This window comes from Mauremys reevesii, linkage group 20, assembly GCF_016161935.1.
Source record: "Mauremys reevesii isolate NIE-2019 linkage group 20, ASM1616193v1, whole genome shotgun sequence".
NCBI lineage: Eukaryota > Metazoa > Chordata > Testudines > Geoemydidae > Mauremys > Mauremys reevesii.
Genome location: NC_052642.1, coordinates 6,357,498 through 6,379,548, shown reverse-complemented (window position 1 = coordinate 6,379,548; position 22,051 = coordinate 6,357,498). Strand labels below are relative to the sequence as shown.

Sequence of the window (22,051 nt, the reverse complement as noted above, 5' to 3'; positions counted from 1 at the left end):
AACTCCTACACCCACCTCTGCACCCAGTCACAACACAGTCGCCCCCTCCCCAACACAGCCACGACGCTCATTGAAACACTTACCTTGTAGCGTAGGCAGGAACCAAACATGTCCCCGCCCCAGTTCCCTTTGCCGCGCTGTAGCCCAGTTCAGGAGACACAGCTAAGAGCCCACTTACACCACAAGATGGAAACCTGTCTCACCGGGGTCAGGGAACAGCCAACCGTGCAGTGGCTGTAGCATGAACAGAATTCTGCACCGGGGAGGACTGTAGTGACGCAGAATCAAGTGAGACCAAATCCCTGGATAGAACATGGGACCAAGTGCAGCACTTCTGCTCCACCTCGGCTCCTCTCTTGAGAGCATTCGGAAGCCGTCCAGAAGCCCTCACCAGAAAGCGGAGAAAACAGAGGCCCCGAGCAGCCAGCCCTCACGATGCAAGCCTCCGACTGTGTTTTCAAAAACGGACCTTTTTGCTGTGCTTTCAGTCCTGCCACGACAGGCAGACGCTGCTCATGGCTAAGGCTAAGATTTTGTCATGATTATTTTTTAGTAGAAGCCACAGACAGGTCACGGGCAATGACCAAAAATCCACGTGACCTGGTCCTGACTTTTATTAGAAATAACTATGACAAAATGGGAAGTGAGGAGGGTCCAGTACCCACGGTAACTGGGGCTTCTGGGTCCCCAGCTGCCACTGCAAGCTGGGAGCTGGGGGGGGGCCTGGTGCAAACCCCCTCCCCAGCCACTGGTGGTGGCTGGGAGCTGCAGGGAGGGCTCCCTGCTGCCTGCATTGGTTCGGAGCTGCAAGAGCTCCCTGCTACCCACAGCGGCTGGGAGCTGTGCGATCCCTTGCTTCCCGGCAGCCGAGAGCTGCTGGGCCCCTGCCAGCTGACACCTCCAGCCACGCTGCCCCGGGGTTGAAGCGGAAAACGTCACCGAGGTCTCGAAGTTATAGATTCCGCGACCTCCGTGACAAGATCTTAGCCTTACTCACCGCATCAGAGCACATGGAGAACAAACCGCAGCTCTGATTATCCAGTCAGACCTCAGCATTTAACCTTATAAAGCTGGAGGCTCTGTCAAATATAATGGGTCAAATTTGTCAGTGGCATCACTCCACTGACTTCAGATATGCCAGAGATGAACCTGGCTTAGTGCCTTCAAAGGTGAGCAGCACAAGAAAAACAACACTGGATTTATGCTTTTTCCTTTTTTTTTTTTTTAAGTTCTTTGTCCTGATAAAAGACCTTCCCCGATTTTTTAATTTCATAAAAACTAAACTTAGAGCTATCAAGGAGGGACTTTCCTGGATGACTTACTGGCGGTCTCAGACACACGCCGTGAGCACTCTCGGCCCGTCGTTGACGGGACGGGGTTCTGAACGCGACTCTTTTACAGCTGGCTGTTTTTGGGGGGGCTTCTGTGTTAACTCAGTTTTAAACTGCCTGAATAAAACCCTGTCCCTTCCATTGACCACCTCCCCCTTCCTGGAATGTGCCGCATCAGAATCCTACCAAATTCTCCAGGAGCCCATAGAGACTTCTAGAGAAGACCTGGCCTGGATTCCTAATGTGAAAAAACAAGCGGGGAAGGAGAACACAATAGCTTCCTTCCAGGCCACCTTTATCCATCACAAAGCAGCCAGACAGGGCAAAACTACATTTTTTTCTTTCCTTTGTCATATCCAACCACTGTTATGTGGGTCTGGACTCAAATACCTGGTACGTGGCAAATTCTAGCAGGTTAGACTATGCTCTCAAAAGCCCTAAACGCACTCGGTTTCTGTACCTGACTCCGTTAGACGCCGACAGTCCTGGGCTTGGGCCTCCGGCTCCCCCGGGCTGAGGCGGCGCCCAGGCACTCTGTGTATTGAGTCTCGGCGCTGACCTTGCTCCAGACAAGGTTGGTTTGTTATAGGGCACAAAGCCGAGCCCAGAAGAGCTTAGTGCAGCTGTCCGACTGGAAACCTGCGGTACAGCCGACGAACTGGGGAGGTTTATCATGGAGTGCCGATAGCGCGTGGTGATGGGGCCAGTTCCGCTATTCAACAAGCACTGCTGACAAGAACAAGCCACTCCCGTGTGAAGGGGCCCCGTGGCCGTGGTCACCGGATACGGGGTGTCCATGCGCCTCTGAATACCTCGTCGGAACCTGGAGCTCTTGTTGGTCTGGACCAGCGAGACAAAATCAATGTCGTAGCTGTAGCCCAAGGAGCTCAGGTCTACGTGCCGAAGGCCATGCGTGAAGGCTTGCTCCAGGAACACACAGACATTCATCTCATACGGAGACCACCCGCCTTCGTCGTTCTGCCACTCCCACACGATGCCCTGCCCGGCCGCGGAGTCTTGAGCGAAGAGGTGTCTGCGGACGGATCGCATGGTTCCTGGTTCAAGAGAAACAGACACTGGACGTCAGTCGAGACCACACCAAAACATGGCAACGCAGTATCTATGGAGAAGTGGCACCCTAGGGTGCTTTAAAAGTGCTTATGGGAGTCAAGCACCCAACTCCCTTTGACTTTCCATGGGAATTCGGCATCCACTTACTTAGGGCACTGTAGGAAATCACACGCAAAAGGGACAGTGGGACTTTGCTGAAGTCACCACCCAAGGGCCAACCACCCAGGCCTGGTTGCTTAGTAGATGTGGGTCTTTTGGAGCTTGAACAATCCTGGGAGATGCTTTGAAATGGCCACTTTGCCAGGTACCACATACACACGTGTGCGCGACAGTCCGAGGCAAACCTGGGAAAGCAGTTTGAAAAGTCTAGAGAGAGCAGCTGTTCTTACAGAGGGAAGGGGAACAAAACCACAGCAGAGTTGCTGGTTCAAGGGTTATTCCAGACCAGCAGCGGGAGCTCAAGCCTGCTCACATATCAAAGGCTCTGCTTTCCAGCAGCAAAGTGATCTGAGAAGCACATTTCCCCTGGTTATTTTTATTAAAACCTGCTCAAGAAACCAACCAATAAAAGAGGAAATTAAAAGTCAGCAAAAATGTCTTCCCCCAGCAGGGACTGAACCAGCGCAGGCACCGGCAGCATCAGAGGGGCCCCCAGAACTCCGCTCCCCCACGGTGCTAGTGTCTTTGGGGATGAACACATAAGGGGAAGGACCAGGGAGGCGTGAGCAAACCTTCACGTTCACAGAGGAAGGCTTTTCAGCAGCTACAGCGCTTGTACAGGAGAAGCACCCGGGGAGAACGTTCAAAAGCACCCAAGTGGCTCACAAGCCTAAGTCACCCAGGCACATCGGAGCCTCAGTCCCAATGACTTTCAATGCCTCCTAAGTGCCTATGTCACTTGGGAAAACAGGAATCAGGAGCCTAAGTCACTTAGATGCATTTGAACATTTTAGTCTCATGGGAACTCCCCTGGAGTCAGCCTCTTCCTACATTGCTCTGCGGGTTTGGTTTGGATTCCAGGATAATGTGTTTGGTTAATCATATTTTGCGCTCTTTGGGTACAGCATTGTGACCAGTGTTGGGCTGTAGGGATCTGACTTGCAGGTGTGTGACTTCAAGACCCTTTATAGAGGTGCAGAGCTGTTCTAGTGACTCACTATGGCAACCAGATCAGGAGGGTCTCATTAGCTCCAACTCCAACGCCTACAGGCTGAGAATTCCTTCAAGGTAAAAGAGCCAGAAGGAAGGAACAGGCGGGTCAAGGAACATCTCTAGGAACAGATGGCTCAAACAAAGGCTTATGTCTGTAAGTGCAGTCCTGCCTCAGGGTTCTGTGACATAAGTTAAAAATAAAGAAAGAGATTATGATGCATAATCTATTGTGAGCGCTGCAGGGAGAGCAGGGTGGGGACTTCCCTGATTTACGAGAACCTGTCATCCACGAATGCCCAGACGCTTTGCAAACATTAAGCCTCGTGACCCTGTGAGGTACCCATTTTATGATGGGGAAACTAAGGCACGGTGTCAAAGTGATTTACCCAAGGCCATCCAGTGAGTCAATGACAGGACTAGACAGGAAAAGAACTCAGGAGTCCTCACTCAACCACTGGACAACGCTGCCCCTCACATACCCCATTACATGTGTCCACATGAAAAAAAGAGTTTCATGATTACTTTAAAGCACTATCTCCAATTAATACGACCTCACTAACTCATATGACGGCTGTTTTGTGGTCCTCCAGCATATTACAGAAATTGGCTACGTGGCTCTGGGGGCTCAGAAAGTTACAGATCACTGCTTTAGAGGTTAGCTCAGCAAGAGACTGCTCCATACAAGAGCTCTCGGTTTACTCTGCGGTAGCAACAGAAAACTGGCCCGTGACAAAAGAAAACATGTGACCAACGCTACTTAAGAGCGACTGAAAGCAAAGGAGCTCTAGTAACTTCCCCAGGGCTACCCTTAGATCCAGCCCTTGTAGCTCAAACATCAGGCTTGGAAACCCTAGTGGGTCAGATTCTCAGTGTAACGCTGACATCAAGAGACAGGCTGACGTCCACCAGCCGAGGAGCCGGCTCTGGGATGGGAAATCAGAGTACGTGCCCCAAAGCAAGTTCCAGGAACTGCTCCCAGCTTGCTGCTCCCTGAAAATGAAGCGAAGGAGGGGGCGTGATCTTACAGCACACCTGGATCCGCAGCGAGACACACAGGTGAAGGAATGCGGGGGGGGGGGGAATGGGGATGAGATCGCAGCCTTGAGGTGGAGCAAAGGCAAAAATTTAAGAGAGAGGCAGAGCAAACCTCACCCCTGACAGCTAAAGCAGCCGCCCAGAGAGTCTGTACCATGGACAGACCGCAAGATAAAAGCAGCACCAGGGCTTTCAGAGCATGGAACCGCAGCACCCACCACCCCCAGCTGTGGGAAGAGGTGGCTTTTGGGACAACATACAGTGTGAGGTGGTACCGCCCTGGGATACCCAGCGGGCAGGGCATTGGCCGTTCTTATCTTGGCCACACAGCCAGTGGTAGCTTTAGGACAGTTCCTGAACCCGCCTGATATTTACTTCTAGCTACGCTGCGCAGACCAGCAGCTGAGGCTGGCTTCTAATCCAGCGCCTGAGATCCGCCTCTGCAGCTGTCGCTCCCTTTCTATGGGGATGTTAGACCTGTTAACACTGGCTTCCTGTTATTCTTCCTCGCTTCCTTTGAAGAGCCTACTTGTCTGTCTAATAGCAGCAGGGAGAATGCAGTGGCCTCTTTTTCGCTCTGTTTAAAGATTTTCATAGGAACGTTTCCTGCGGAGTTTATTTTATCTCCAGCGCATTACAAAGGTCAGCTGGCTGATCATTTACAAAAGGTTCATGTCGAAAGGCAGGGAGCCTTGCTCAAACGGGGGAGCTTTGAATATAACCACCACCAGAAGGGGAGGGAGTGGGGACAAGAGAGTTTTAAAGGATCACAGTAAAATGCAAACCGAACAGGTGGCAACGTGTCTGCGGTCCCTGCAGCAACGGATCCAAATCCCAGCCAGGCCATCTCGGTCCATCGTCCCTTCAAGATCAATTTACTGAGCCCCATGCACTCACGGGGAGGGGACTTTCAGATAAGATCCTCAAAACAGAGCCAGCAGCACCGACATTAAAGGTTCCATTATAGTTTCATATGAGTAGAGATTTGACCCCAGGGTCCTTTGCCAAAACGTTCACTCCGCCACCCTAGCTGCTACCCTCCCTCCACCCCAGAGCTGGCTGCATTTCAGCAGTCCCTGCCTGCATGAATATAATTTGTGAAGCGCGGTGAAATCTTTTCCAGTGAAAGGGACTAAGAGAAGCAAGATAATAGAGCATCAGTAGCTGCTTTCAGAGAGATTGCCCCTCTCCTGGGGGAGGATATTCTAGTCACAGTTTGGCCATTAGCACAGAATGGTGCTCCCTGGGTGGTCCTCCAGCCCAGCTGCTCACAAGATTCCACCTACACCAAGAACCAGATCCAGTGTTGAGACCATTTGAACTCACCACCTAGCTGGGACAAAGCCCATCACTTTTACTGATTCAATCACCTTGTCAGAAAAGGACCAATTTCCAAGAGTAAATGGGGGGCCTAGAGAGAGGGGATCATTGGCCACTGCGGACAGCAAGGCCTGAGAGTTAGGACTCCTGGGTTCTGGTCACTGAGCAGGTTGGAAAGAGAGAATTATGTGCCCCACCCAAACAAGGCTGCTGGATGCCTAAAGAATATTCAAAGCCACTGGTGCTAAGCCAGCGACAGACACTCCCAAACACACTCATCTTGTCTCTCACCCGGGACACCTTCCTAGCCAGGTGTCAAAGCCCCAGGTACCTCCCAGAGCGGTGCCCAGCCCAGCTGTGTGCTACTCACCCTAACATTAGAGCAAGAAAGTAGGAATATGGGCCGGGGATATGATCAAGAAGGCCATGGCCGTCCTTGCTTACAGGCCTGCCATTTAGGAATCATCCGATCACCCCTCACGCTCCGTGAACACGGCTGATTTACTGGATTCAAGAAACCTGAACATTATTTCTGCCCTTCTCTAAGGCCCTCAGAGCGAACCAAGCCTTGCCACATCACGGGAGGCAGGTGTTCGCTCCATTTTCCAGATGGGTAAACTGAGGCACAGATAGGCTTGTGCTTTCAGAAGTGGCCACTAATGTCGGCTGTCCACTTTGTCACCCCCAGGTCTGATTTTCCAGAGGTGATGAGCACACAAAAACCCCATCGAAGCTGTAGGTGCTCACTACTTCCGGGGATGGGGGGGAGGGGGAGTCAGCCCCTAGGTGCTAAAGGTGATCATCCAGATGTAATAGCCACTGAACGGTTGGCCTGAGTGACCTCCTTGGGTTGTGCAGTGAGTCAGGAGCAAAGGCGGGAACAGAACCCAGGTTTCCTGGCAACTAATCCTGCACCTTGCCCTCAAAAGCCAACCTCCCTCCTCCCTGGAGGGAAGGGAAAAAAACAGTGGGAAAGGAAAATCAATGTGAAGGGGCAGTGTTCTAGCACTGCCCTATGTCATTCTGTGGGGATTGCAGGCATGAGCTCAGCAGCGTTCACAGGGTGCTGGGCCAAGCCAGAGTGGCTGGGGCTGCAGCCGGGGAGCGGGGGGCAAGGGAATCAGACACAAGTGTTTTAATCACAAAAAGGCCTTTTTATGCAACTCCTCTGAAGGGATGTGCACCAGGGGGGGCTGGGGGGGGAGGAATATGGTTCTAAGACCCCAACCTTGCAAAGCATTTAAGCACATGTGCAATTTTAAGCACGAGTGATCCCAGTGAAGCTTTAAGTGCACAGTGATCTGAATACAGCCGGGAAAGAGGTTTCTTACCTGTGTCCTGTCGGAACTGCATCAGGCTTGGTATGTCGATGACATAAGGGGCGAGCGTGGCATCTGCCTGCCCCAACGGGATACTGCTGCTGGCCAGCCCGGCTCCCGATCGTCTCCCCTTCTGCGCAGGGGCCTGGAGCGCCTGTTCGATAAAGCTGCACACGCCCCCTCTGTATGGCCTCCACCTGCCGAACTCGTCCTGCCATTCCCATACAGCCACTGCAGGCAGGGCGGTATGCCCTGGCACGGAATTGGGGAGCCCAGGTGGCCCAGCAGAACCGCTTCCGGCACCCAGCGCTGCTGCCATTTTCCAAGGTCTGCAAGCGAGCCGAGTCAGAGCGCGTTGTTCACCTACCCTCAAACCATCCTCTCCAAGGGCGTATGTCAGGCCTGCAAAGAGAGAGACAAGACATACAGCGCTAATAAATAAATGTGTTGGCCTCTAAGGTGCCACCAGGACTCCTCGTTGTTAGAGCTAAGAATGACAGCCCTGAGCGAAGAGCAGGCAATCCTGCAGGTAGGTGGCAAAATCTATGAACCCGGTGGGGAGGAAATGCAGGTGTTTTTCCATGAAAGAGAACAACTGGGAGGTGAAGTCACTGAACAATCCGAGGGGAAGTGGTAACTCAGAAGCGAATCAATTTCAAAACCAGCGGGTTAAATGTAGTCTGGGGTCCTACCCAGGCCTGAATCCTGCTGCCAACGTTGAGGGGTTTACAATCAAACCGGCAGTATAAGCTTTTGGGGGCAAAGACTCTCAGGGTTAGACCCCAGGCACATTATGTCAGCACTGACAAGCAGGCCAACATGTGGTGCAACAGGAACCCAGGATTTCCAGTGTTATTCGTTACAGGTATTGCAATAGATCTAGAGGCCCCGATCCAGCACACAACCAAGAACCAATCACTGCCCTCCTCCCCATGCCGCAGTCAAAGGGTCAATCTGTGTGTCACACTGTATGCTAACAGCCTTCTAAAATGACCTGGGTCCTGAAAAGCTCAAGAGCAGGGCACCATTTAACCAACAGAGCAGCCATCCGTCGGCTGGAAGGTTTCTTCCATCACAATCAGAGGCATGCGTCCGGTGAGATGCAGGTAGCAACGGAGCCTCCACTGGCATACGCAGCTCTGCAAGGCCCTTTGGGAGGTGGGCGCTGTGGTTTGTTATTTCCAACTCATCCATATGGAATAAAGCAGACACACCCAGATGGCTGCGTTCACAAGAGGAGAGCGATGCATTTTAAAGAAAACGACAGCTAATGAGTCATTCCCATGCAGTTCTACCCAACGCCCCCGGGCTTACGAGCCGCCGCTGGCAAATAAGACCCCCCCCCTCAGATCATTTGATTAAAAAAAAAAAAAAAGAAGAATCTTGAGACATTTGCTGCTATCACTTAGCATCTCCCAATGTCCCAGGGGTGGTTATTTTACAGCTTGGAATTAAAAGTCACTTCAACAAACCCCAGGTGCAAAATCTCAACACCTGCCTCGTGTGTTATTTTTACATTGGATTTCACACACTGCTACTCAGCATTGCTTGGATCATCTCAGTTCAGAGCTCTGCTGCAGAGTCTTCCATCTCCTCTGGTGCCCAGTGTATGCAAGCAGGGGGTACTCTGCGCCCCACTGGGAAAGGGACCCCCGTACATGAAGGCCTCCTGCCTTTCCAAATATACGGTGGCCTGGATACCCATCAGCAAAGCAGGCCATCCGGGGAGGCTCTGCTTTGGAGGGGGTCACACAATTGATTTATGCTCCTTTGAAAATGTAGTGGCAGCAGAAGGGAAAAAAAGAGGTCCCGGCAGAAATAGATCTATTAACCCTTTCACTTACGTGGTAGCTTTCCCCCAAAGCACTACGGCCTCAAAACCGAGGTGGGGGTAGACATCCTCCTTACCGACTGTACAATGAAATCCTGGGTCACGATTGGCTGAAAAGAGTCACCTAACAAACTGTCTACTGTTGACCTCTGAGGAGGTCAACAATGCTTAGCTATCCGGAGGAGCAGCAGCTGCCAATCAGCACTAAATATGCAAATCAGGGCATCCTGATTGGCTGCAAGTGAGTTCCGTGTAAACGAAAATTCACTTCCTAGTAGGTAAGTGATACTGGATCAGAAAACTGAATCTAAAGGGATGTGGGCTTCCCAGTTTATGCACCTAAATGGAATTCTAGCCTACAGCTGTGTGCAAGGATTATGAAATAAACGCAAGTTCCATGTCTTGGGCAAAGCACTTTGGCAACTTGACGTTAAGGCTGTATGTTTCTATTAGTTACTGAAGGGTATCGGGGTAGGGGATTCCTAAGGGAAATCTGTACTTTCCTTTTTGTTTTCATTAAATAAAACACCCAACCCCACACTCAATCCATCCCCCCACCCCCAACCAGTGACACACACATTTTACGAAGCCTGGAAATCCAAAGTTAAGGTCACGCACGCCCTGAACTGTGATCCTCACCCCTTGCATATCTACCGTTATTGCGTGTAAGATGGAAACAGTTGGAGGTAAATTGTGATAAGGACTTTATGAACTTCTCAGTCTGGCTGCTGATCTCTCATATATCTAACATCCACTGCATTTCCGTCACTGACCAGCAGAGTCATGGAACAGTGAAGAATACGGCTGTGGTTTTGTATGAACATATCTACCACAGATCTCCCATGACCCCGTGGCCTATTGTGTCAGCTACTAAATTCAGTGGTCCAGCTCTTCAGAGATCTGCAGGCCCAGATGTAGTAGCTACATGTCGGTGCTAAATCTCACAGCAGAACAACTTTGCTTTTAGTTTTAAAAAATACATTCTCCCCTGTTATTAACAGCACGTTAGATTGTAAGGGTCTAGTTTATTTTTCACCATTTAGCTAGACTATTAACTTGGGCTCTCATCCAGCAATCAGACCCGCATGGGTGGATCTCTGCCCCTGGGGAGGAGCCTCATGTAAGGATCCACCCACCTGGATTTGACTTCAGGACTGGGGACTCTGCCAACAAAAGAAGTTTGGTAAGTTTCAGTTTTTCTCCTTCACAGTCACTTCCTGCTTCTCAAGTCCTAGCAGAGAGCAGCAGAGCTGGGTTCACAGCACTACCAGGCAACGTTCAAGCCAAAGTCTGTTTCCACTGAAATTTAAAACACAAGCTGGAGAAAAAACAAACAAACCCAACAACTATTCAGTTGTGTAAAAGCCTTTTAAAAATACATAAAAAACTGAACTTTGGCTCTACAATCCAGCTGACAATGTCCCTTTAAAATGTCTGGATTGAACTCATCGGTGATAATAAAAACTCAGTGACAATGTAGCCTGCCTCACAAGTGGAAAAGAAAAGGCCAGGGAGCCCTAGATCCATGCTGTGGATGTAGGCGGTTTTCAAGTGCTGACAGAGTGGGATTCTTTTAAAGCACAGGGCTTTTCGGCATGTTATTCGAACAGGACAATGCCCAGGAAAGATTTGCAAGGATCACTACACCACGCTTAGGAAACGCGAAGTCTGCAAACAAGCGACTACATCTCCTCACGGTCAATAGATTGTATTTGAAGTCAAAGATTCCTAGGTGTCTAGGCGAGGGGTCTCCAACGGGCTGACGACTCAGCATCAGGAGGGTGCGTTTGTTACAGGACTGAAGGAAGCCCATACCCCCCCCCGCAATTCGGAAACCCCAAAGGGAAGATCAAACTAACGGCCCGGCTTGCCAAGCCCCACAGCAAATCAACTGAAATTTTAGTTTCATTCTGCTGTGAATTTACAGGAGCAACAGAGGCACTACCATGATCGTCAGCCATTGTTCAGAGCTCTCTGTGGGTGCCGGGGGAGATACCTGGAAAGAAACAGGAGTCTCCACAGCTGTAGAGAAATCTCAGGTACTTGCGCTGTTCCTCGGCACTATAGGCTAAATCCGGCCCAGCCTGATTCCACCTGGAGCAGCCAGGTGAAATTTACTAGGATTATATCTGTTTTATTCATAGAGTTTAAGGCCAAAATTCTGATCACCTGGTCTGACCTCCTGCATAACACAGGCCAGGGACTCTCACCCAGTGATTTTTGCATCAAACCCTTAACTTCTCTGTGGGCTACAGTAGATCTTGCAGAAAGATATCCAACCCGGACTTGGGGGTTCAGGGAATGCTATGGCCTGTCCCCCCAACTTGACCTGGGATTCATGGGCGAGAAATGACCATAGCTCTTGCCTAGGAATCAGGAGACCTGGGTTCTATTCCCAGTTCTGCCACTGACCTCTAGTGTGACTCTGATCGACTCATTACCACCCTGTGCCTCTGTTTCCCCTCCCAACCTTTGTCTGTTTAGACTGTAAGCTCCTTATTGTTTCTGTCCAGTACCTAGCACAACAGGCAAACAGAACCAGTAGAATGATTAGCCAGAACGAGGGTGAGAGACCCTGAGCAAAGAGGACAGAAAGCAAGATAGAAATGTTTTGGTCAATTCTAGGGTAGCATTTGTGTCTGCATTTCTCTTGGCCATCAGCGACGCTCACCATGAGAGGAAGCAGCCAAAAGAAACTAAACTAAAACCTGCTCACTAAAAATTCTGAAATCCCTTCATTTGAAAAATCATATTAAAGAAGGAAAATCCCTCTGAGGGAGGAAAATGAAATGAGATACGGAGTGAAACAGGTACCCCCAGGGGTGGGTAAACCTATTTCAGGCACAACCCTGTATAGGAAATCCGAGCTGTGTGTGGTGCATTCATTTGCATGCTCTCCACGGTGGCTCTGGGATGATTTTTTTGCCCACTTGCCAGGTAAAATTGAGCCCAGAGAGCCAGCGGGTTTCGCTTACGTCTCCGCTGGTAACTCAGAGGTGACATTTCATTTCCCCCAAATATAGGGCATGTCTGTATTGCAATCACAGGGTGCTCGCATCCTGGAGCGGTGAAATCATGGGCAGTACAGGCCCACCTGGACTACTGGGTAATAACTTGCAGGGCTGGCCAAGCTAAATCACGCATTGTCGTGACTTCACTGCTCCATTACCAGAGCTGTCTAGATTAGAGCTAGCTTGGGTATGTCCATTCAAGCTGCAGTCACACTTGTGATTATAGTATTGACATACCCATCGAGAGAATACCTCCTCTCCAGACCCAGGAGTGGAACTATGCCAGGGACTGCAGGTAACAGGCTCCAGTACCCATTACAATGAAGGGATCAGAATAGGAGGCTGCCCTCTTTGCTCTGGCACCTGGATTCCAACATGCTTTTAAGAGGAGTTTTAAGCTCAACTCCCATTGGCAGGTGAGCCACCGGGTCCTTTAAATCACATCGGATAACGCTGTCTTCCACCATGGCACATGCCAATCCGAAGCTCAGGGAGACACAAGGGGGCTTTAACGAGATATGGCATGCCACAAGTGCGGATGCATCGGAAGAGATGAACATCGCACTGCTCATATCCACTTGCATAAATACCACAGGGCATTTACAATCATCTGCCGATAATCCGCTACCCACAAGGTTCCTTTCAGAGCTAATCTCAGGCTGTAATATCAAAGGGGGTTTTCGAGGTAGAAATGCAGATCCACCTGAATACTAGAGAAAGTATTATTAGCGAACGTGGGGAAGGAAATCAGACAGCCTGACGTAAGAGAGAACTGAACTGTATGCTAGTTCTTCACACTACGCAATGATCACGCTTTCACTACAATTAAAAAATTAAGACTGCACCCTGACTCAAGGTCATCGGAATGACTTTCCAGCTCCAGAGCCTTTTCACGATCATCATGAATCGTTAGTATTTACAGAAGAGGCCTCGACCAAGCTCAGGAGACACTAAGGCTACACATACTGCAAGTCCCATGCTCAGGTGCCCACTGTGACATTGCACCCCATATTCTTCATAGTGATATTATTATATGACGACGGCATAATTATGATGCATTTTGTACAAGTGTCATTGGAAACGTTATGATTTTGCGGAATATGATGATGTTATTTGTGTGCATGTATCATTTTTGTATCTGAAGTTACGAATATTGACCATGGACCTGTATTTCACATGTAGTCACACCTGGGAAGTAATGGCTGCTATTACTCAGCAAGGTGTGCCAGGACCTGTGACTAGACTCCAGCTCGGATACCAGTGTTTTTCCACAAACCGAGTTTGGCACAAAGGGTTCCTGCCATATGCTAAAGCTATATAAAGGCAGAGAGTGACCTCACTGGTTGTTCTTCACTCCCCCACAACTGAACACTTAAGAGAAGCTCCTAAAGAAAAGGACTTGGAATGGGGGAGGGAATCCCAAGACGCAAAGCAAGTGCAACTTGTTCCTTAAGAATCAGCAAGCCTGCTTGTATCATCAGCCCGGGTGAGAATGCGCTAGTTCATATCCTACCTTTCTAGTATCTTAGGCTTAGTTTGCGTTTTTGTTTATTTACTAGGGGATCTGCTGGGATCTGTTTGCTGGCCCTTATAATCACGGGAAATCTATCTTTCTGTAATTAATAAACTTATTTTATGTTTTCATCTAAACCAGTGAGTTTGAAGGAAGTGCTTGGGAATCTTAGCTCAAGGGGCAGGGGCATTTCCTCTCCACATTGAAGTGGAGGCAAACTAGATAATAAATTCATACTGGTCGGGGTTTTGACCAGGGCAGGACGGTACAGCTGTGGGGTCCTAAGCTGGCGGTTATTTTGGCTGTAGCCTCTCTACGGTTGGTTCATGCAGTGGCTGGACAGTCTGTGTGTTACTGCAGCTGCACGTGTCCCTACCTGCTGGTGGAAGTGTAAGTCCGGGAGCGGGTCTGCAGCTTGTCACGGTAGCGTGGACAGCAGCAGCGGAGCCACAGCAGAGTACAGACTCATGGGTTTCAGTGTGTATACATGAGCAGGGGAATCACGCCCCTAGCTCAGTGTAGACGTACTTAATACAGAGCGCTCCCCTCAGATCATACCAGTCCAGAGACCAGCCTGCAAAAGACTAAATTCTCTCAACTACTACTGAAGCCAAGGGGAGCTGAAAGCACTCAGCACCTCCCAGGATCAGACCCTCCATCAGGAAGGTTTGCACTCAAGAAACAATGTCAACTCAAAGCTGGCCAACACTTCAGATTCTGTATAAACATGTTTACACCAAACCCAAGAGACATGCAGCCATTTGTTTCTTTTCATTCCAGTGGAAAAGGGTTTTATACAGATATTTTAGGATGCTGTTCAAATGCAAAACAAGAAACAGTTGCTTTTGAGGGTGGGGTTTTCCACTGAGAGCCTGAAAGTGAAACTGAAGTTTCCATTTTTTTGTTTATATTATCTCAACAAATATTTATTTGTCCAGGCTGAGAGAATCACAACAAACAATCAGCATGAACAGCAAAAAGAAAATGACATTTTCAACACTCGTTCAGTTTTAGTAAACCAAGTGCTCTTCGTAACATGGGCCAGAATTCTGATTGGAAATATTATTAAGAAGTGGTCAGTGTCCTTTTAAAGAATCAAACTCAGAAATGACTATTTATATGGTAGAGCCATATATAAATAGCACTGCTAGTGAAGAAGAGTGGGCTAGTGGTTACGGTACTACCCTAGGAATCCGGAGACGTGAAGGAATCCTACCCTAGGAATCTGGAGATCTGAACTCTCTTCTCTGCCACAGACTTCATGTATGACTCTGGGAGAGACCCCTCTGGTTCTGGTTCTCAGCGGTAACATGGGTATAGCACAGGCTGTTGTGAGGATACACACAGTGAACACCGCACCATCCTCAGTTACTACAGCAATGGGTGGCCATGTAATACCACAGATATTGCCAGGAACAAGTGACAGTCTAAAGTCCAGAACCTACAACTGGACCCTTGTGGGTCCAAATGCAGGAGCAGGACCCAAGGGCCTCATCCAGTAAACAGTACCAGGCACGGTGTCCCCGGGGGGCTACTGGTAGCATGTGCAGGATCAGACCCCGAGGAAGAAAAGTCCTACAGTTAAGACAAGAGTAACATTTTCAAAAGTACCCATATGGCGCGTAAAGCCTCCCATTTTTTTTTCAAAAGTCACCATTTGGGGGGGGGCATGTCACAGCAAGCAAGAGCAGCAGCGCAGCAGCAGCAGAGCCCAGTCTAGTTGTGTAGATGTTTGATACCTGACGCTTAGGGAGTGGGGTCTTCAGAGCTGCCACGGGATCCTGCTTGCTGTGTCAAAGTACTCTGAGTGCCCTATTTCTCACTGAAACTAAGTGAGGGCAGGGGACTGGACTCGATGACCTCTCGAGGTCCCTTCCAGTCCTAGAATCTATGAAAATGGGCCTTTGGCACTTGAAAAGTTAACCCCAAATCAAAATTAATCTAACCCCTCTCATTTCCATAAAAGGCAGCTCCCACAGAACTTCCCTTTAAGTATCTAAGCAAACTGCTTTAAAAGATGCAAGACTAAAAAAAAAAATCTTTAGGACCCAGACATTTCATAACTTTTGAGAATGAAAATAAATTGCTATCTTAAAGGGTCACCATCAGTTGAAAACCCTGGCGTCTGTATGAAAGTGCTTTCCAAGGAACAAGCAAAGGTCGGGCTACACACCCAAACTGCTCTGATTGAACTAAATGGGTTTCTAAACAGATTTAGTTAAGTCGGCACAAACCCCTTGCAAGCTAAATGTGGACATCCGCTTATGAGGAGTTGATTGTGAGTTAGCTTGCGATGGCGATGAACTGATTTAGTTACAATAGTGGAAGGATGACACGACAGCCTCAGCTCCATTCATCAGTGCGGCTTACCCCAGCTCCAAGCAATGATACACTGCACCAGCTCACATTGGACAGCTCTGCCCATCCATGGGGTTTGCACAGGTACAGCTATAGGGACGCGTTAATCAGGACAAAGCCTCTCTCTATTTTTACAGCTTTCACATTGACAGCACCTTGTGCACAGTCAGTTTCACGGTTGCCACTCTAGTCAGTTTCCCCTGTTGTCTGCGGGGGTTTTGCACACAGCAGTGGGCGAGGGAGGGAGAAACATTTTAAAAAATAGGAACATGTGATTTTAAACCCACACACATTGGCAGGAGGACTTGGGCAGGTGTGAGATCTGAAACTATTACTCATTCTTTTAAAAGTGACTAGCTTTAATTGGTGCCACTTTACACTCTCGGGGTATAGTTATCTGCTAAAAGCACCTGCCAGAGACCAGGGTCCTATCTGAGTGGAGATAGTCGATATCAAAAATGAAAGCAGTGATGCTGAACTGGACATGCACGCACTGCAAGGGGGAATAACACTGACAGATTGTTTGCAAAGCTGGGTGTGCCACGCTGGAGGAGGCTGCGGGTGGAAGAGGGGGATAGAGAGGGGTACACCAGGGCTCCATGCTCCTGGAGCTGGACAAGCCCTCTCAGAGCCAAGCGCATGGGGTGACGGGAGCGGGGGAAGTGGGAGGAAGATCTCCAGAACACACAGAGGCTGTAAGTGAAGTGCCCACCCAGAGTAATGAGACGTGACCAAACCTGAGGAGCGGTTCAAGCGCTAGGCGCAGACAGATCCCCTGAGTCGCAGAGACGCACTTCTCACTAGAGAAAGGAAGAAAGGAAGGGATCAGTTACCTCCATCCAAATCACCAAGGGAACCCCAAGTTACTCCACTCATCGTCTCCCTGCCCTCCCAGAGATACCCCCAAGGACCAGACCTCAGACTAGACCAGACGCCTACCCTCCTACCTACCCCCCCAGGGGTCAGACTCCTCCGTCACTCCCCTACCCTCCTACCTACCCCCCCAGGGGGTCAGACTCCTCCGTCACCCCCCTGCCCTCCTACCTACCCCCCCCAGGGGTCAGACTCCTCCGTCACCCCCCTGCCCTCCTACCTACCCCCCCCCCCAGGGGTCAGACTCCTGCGTCACCCCGCTGCCCTCCTACCTACCCCCCCCCCCAGGGGTCAGACTCCCCCCATCAATCACCTCCCTGCCCTCCTACCTATCTCCCTGGGGTCAGACCCCTGTCACTCCCCTGCCCTCCTACCTACCTCCCCATCACCCCTGCCCTCCCCCCTTCCTCCCCCCCCGGTCAGACTCCTCCGTCACCCCCCTGCCCTCCTACCTACCCCCCCCTCCAGGGGTCAGACCGCCCTGTCACTCCCCTGCCCTCCTACCTACCCCACCCCCCGTGTGCCAGACCCCCAGGCACCCCCCTCCCGCCCCGCCCCGTTCAAAGGCCCGGGGCGCCCCTCACCGTCACTCCGGCTCCGCTCCGGCCGGCGCTGGGCAGGAGCAGCGAGAGCTACTGGGGGCAGCGCCTTCCTTCGCAGCCGAGACAGCGGGCCCAGCGCGCATGCGCGCTCCGCGCGGGGCACCCTGGGACTTGTAGTCCGGGGCGGCCATCGGCCTTCGCCCACATTCCGCCTCTAGCTCGCCCTGCCCCAGCCGCAGCAGGAGCCACCTGCTCGGGGGGATCCCCCAGTCCAGTCCCGCCGCAGCTTGGGGGCTTTACTGGGGCTCTCCCAACCCCCCACTGCCACAGTTTTGGGGGGCTTTATGAGGGCTCCCCCACTCCAGCCCACCCCCAGTTTGGGGGATTTTGTTGGGGGGTCCCCCCATTTCCCCAGCTGTGGGGCCTTAAGGTGCAACATCCAACCTCCCCCTATAGTTTTTTTGGGGCCTTACTGGGGCTCCCCCAGCCCAATTGGCACCTTCTAGACCTTTGAAACCCCCCCCCACACACCCACACACATGCTGTGTCCCCCCCCCCCAATTCATTGGCCTGATCCTCCTTGGACTCCACATGTGCAGGGAGTTTGCTGACAGACCCATCCGTGCCCAGGTGGGAGGCGGTTCAAAGCCCCTCTCAGGCGAGCGCACACGGTCAGGCCCCGCTCACTCTGTCCTGGCTGCCGCCTTACATAAGCAGGACCCAGTTCTCAGACACCCCTGCCTGTGCTTGGGACAGGCAGGTGCCCAGTGTCGCTGACCCCGGCGGCTCCAAAGCCATGAACCAACCCCCCCACCCTCCAAATCATAAGATTGGCTTAAAAATCATGAGACTTGGGTTTATTTCTTTGCCTTCGGGTCACACGCTGGTCCTGTTTTCAAGCTTTTCTCTGCATCCAGGAAGGCTAGCAACTCACTTTTGATTTAAATGACAGCTGAGAGTCTCACATGACTCTGGCTGCTGGGGCTTTAAGAAATGCCACAAATATTGCGAGACTCGTAGCCTCCCAGCTGCTCTAACTTACCTCTCTTCCTATGGCTCCTTGTCTGGGAAGCAGAGATAGTCGCAGTGCAGTGCTTTAGGGTTACACCTCTGGTCCGGTCCCTACCCTAGGGATTGGGAGCAGAACCCTTATACCATGTCTATACTGCACAGGGGCAAGTTCTGCCCACTTCCAGGCACCTTCATGCCATTCCATTTCCCTTCTCAGTTATCACAGCCCTGCTCCTTCTCATATCCTTTTTTCTCTTAGTGCAACAGCTGCCTCCTCTGCATCTCCTGCCTCCTGGAATAGCCTCCCTGGATTTCCCCAGCTCCTAAACTCATCATCTCGTTTCAAATCTTCTTTGAGTCTCTTCTCTTTCCTTGTCTGCACCTCTTACTGGCACAAGGGGAGGGAAATGACATCTATCCTAAAGCATTTTCAGAGAGAGGTTGGATAAAAGCTGCTACCCAAAATGTTATCAGATTCTATTGACTTATCAAGGCCTAATGGAAACAACCTGTTACAGAGACAGCTAGTGAGTCTGGAAAATGGGATTAAAGATGGGTGTTTTATGATCTGGGGCTTCCCGCACAGAAAATCTAGTTTAAAAAAATTGTAATCGGTCATCAGTCACTTGGTGTTTTACAGAAGATTTACTTATGCAGATTAATCCCCAATCCCTGTTAAATTGTCGGCACTGTTTAGCTCTTTAGCCCTCTGACATCAAACAGGCTTAATAGGACTGAATGAGAACCAGGGGGCACCTCCAATGCCAATATCTGATGAACACTAATCGTTACATTTTTGCCTTCAGGTGATAAAGGCAGGATTAGGGAAGCGGCACAAAGGAAGAGAATCACCTGGAGGATTAAAGAATCTTTCTGTTCCCTGCCTTGAAGACAACAGCGGCAAAGAGAGAAAAAGATTTGTGTCTGCAAAGGAAAAATTGGAAAAGCAGAGGGGTGGAGTGTCTCAGTTTTCTCCCCTGCAAAATGCAGGGTCAGCTATAAAAGACTAAATAAAGTATTTTGCAGGGAACAGTCCTGCAGGGGTGGGCGGGGAGCAGTGGACAACACGACTTTGCTCTTTCCTCCTTCTGAGTCTTTGGTAGTTTTTTATTATGATGCCTTTTGTCGAAATCTTCTTCTTGCATGTGACCGGAGAGATACCAGTGCGGTTGCTTAGCAATTGATTTATAGCTCTAGCGCTCTTCTATGCTTTTGAACTGCTTTGGTTTCGTTTTTCTTTGGAATTAGTGAGGGTCAGATTCTGATCTCAGGAACAGGGGAGGAGGTTTTAAATGTTTTGCAGATTCACTAAGCGTGCACATGTGTCTGCAAGTTTACAAAACATTTGGAAAAGTTTGCAAGATAAAGAACATAAAAATGGCCATACTGGGTCCGACCAATGGTCCATCTAGCCCAGTATCCTGTCTCTGAGGTTGGCCAGTGCCAGATGCAACAGAGGGAATGAACAGAACAGGGCAATTTTCAGGTGACCCATTCCCTGTCATCCAGTCCCAGCTTCTGGCAGTCAGAGGTTTAGGGACACCTAGAGCATGGGGCAGCTGACCATCTTGGCTAATAGCTACTGATGGACCTGTCCATGAAATTAACTAATTCTTTTTTTGAAACCAGTTTTACTTTTGGTCTTCACAGCATCCCCTGGCAATGAGTTCCACAGGTTGACTGTGTGTTGTGTGAAGAAACACTTCCTTATGTTTGTTCTTAACCCCCGGCTTATTAATTTCAGTGGGTGACTTTTGGTTCTTGTGTTATGTAAAGGAATAAATAACACTTCCCTCTTAACTTTCTCCACGTCATTCATGATTGTATAGACCATTATCATATCTTCCCCCTTAGCCGTCTCTTTTCTAAGCTGAACAGTTCCCGTCTTATTAATCTCTCCTCATACAGAAGTTGTTCCATACCCCTAATCATTTTTGTTGCCCTTCTCTGTATCTTTTCCAATTCTAATACGTCTTTTTGGAGATGGGGCGACCAGAACTGCACACAGTATTCCAGGTGTGGGCAGTGGGGGGTCGGAGGGGGTGTATAAACACCGCACAGGGTACAGGTTCAGATTCATACTACGGCTTCAAGAGGCTGCATGGGGCAGAGCCGGAATAATAAGGAGGCTCTCGGTCAAAACTGAGGTGCATTGGTTGAGCTGTGTGTCTAGGACAGTTGGGTGTGACTGGAATAAAAGCATCAGCATTGAGGTGCATTGGCAGAGCTAGGTAAGGGGGTTCTGGACTAAAAAGCCCCATGTGATCAGGGCCGGCTCCAGCGTTTTTGCCGCCCCAAGCAACGGGGGTGGGGGGGGAAGCCGCAATCGGCGGCACTTCAGTGGCAGCTCTACTGCCGCCGCGTCATTCTTCGGCAGCAATTTGGCAGCAGGTCCTTCCCTCCCAGAGGGACTGAGGGACCCACCGCTGAATTGCCGCCAAAGAGCTGGACGTGCTGCCCCTTTCCGTTGGTCGCCCCAAGCAGCTGCTTCCTTTGCTGGTGCCTGGAGCCGGCCCTGTGGGTGGTGATACAGATGGAGATGGAGAGGTGTTAGCAGATCTGGGTGCAGGGCTAGGAAAGATCAGACTAAAGGTGCATTGGCTGGGTTATTTGAAGACCTTGAGGGCTTGTCTACACTTAACATGCTACAGCGGTACCTCTTTAGTGCTTAGGTGAAGACACTACCGTCGGTGTAGGCACTCCAGCTCCCCGAGAGGTGATATCGACCTAGTGCTGTCTACAGCGGGGGTTAGGTCAGATTAACTGCGTCACTCAGGGGTATGGATTTTTCACACTCCTGAGCGATGGCGTTTACCAACCTAATTTCCTAGTGTAGACCAGGCCTGAGTCAGACCAACAGAGAAGTTCTGTGATGCAGTCAAAGCTGGTTTTGGTCCATGAAGGAGGACTGCTCCTCTTCATGTCAAAGTGGATTTCGTACGGACAACATATCCATCCACTGTGTCCGTAGTATGAACATTTTCCTGGCTGCCGGTCCTAAATGTATTACTGTAGCCACTTGCTGATGTGAAACAACAGTCAATGCCCTCAACAGACCTTCTACTTTGTCAAGTTATTAGCAAAGCCACACCATCAACTACAATTTGAATATGGGGCCCAATGGAATGAATGTCTGTTGAGATCTAACCATTAGAAGTTGACACCGTTACAAGAGATGGGCTTAAGGGAAAGGACTCAAAACGTGACTGGTATTTAAGAGTATCTTTTTAAACTGTCGACAGCATGTTAAATATTGGTGAGAGTTCTCCGTCTGATAGGAGACATTATCATCAGCTACGAACTCCTAGGGTTAATGTTGTTTTCTATCACAATGCAGCAGCACTGTTAGAGGAGCAGTTCCTCATTGGAACCAATATGACAATTCACACCAGCTGAGGATCTACCCTGGGATATATCTACTGCTTTGCCAGAAAAGCCCAGGGAACCGACAAAAGACTTGGTTATGATCAACTGTCCTTGGGCCAGATTCAATCAGCTTGAATAGTTACCATCAATTCGCACCAGTGTAACGGAGGTGAGAATCTGGGCCCTGTTTCTGGAGGCTCCGGAGATGCCCAGGTAACACTATCTGACCACTCTGTGAACACATGGGTGGATGGAATGTTATCAGATCACTCTGACATCATAAATGTGGTTGTTGCAAAATCATCAGACTGTTCTTCG

The 22,051-nt window shown here is 50.1% G+C and overlaps 1 protein-coding gene across 4 annotated transcripts in view; it reads right to left on the bottom strand.

Annotated features, from left to right (window-relative positions):
* DTX2 (deltex E3 ubiquitin ligase 2) overlaps window positions 1–17,489 on the bottom strand; it is a 58,492-nt gene extending 41,003 nt beyond the window's left edge. For 3 of the 4 annotated variants that reach the window (XM_039507671.1, XM_039507673.1, XM_039507675.1), the window contains exons 1-3: window positions 9,073–9,207; window positions 7,241–7,630; window positions 1,792–2,386 (exon numbers count right to left, since the gene is read on the bottom strand). In XM_039507671.1, the coding sequence (XP_039363605.1) occupies window positions 1,792–2,386; window positions 7,241–7,547 (902 nt within the window). In that variant the 5' untranslated portion in view covers window positions 7,548–7,630; window positions 9,073–9,207. Of the gene's footprint in view, window positions 1–1,791; window positions 2,387–7,240; window positions 7,631–9,072; window positions 9,208–16,678; window positions 16,742–17,398 lie in introns of those variants that run through there. The other variant, XM_039507672.1, reaches the window with a different exon arrangement.
* Window positions 17,490–22,051: the final 4,562 nt, after the last annotated feature.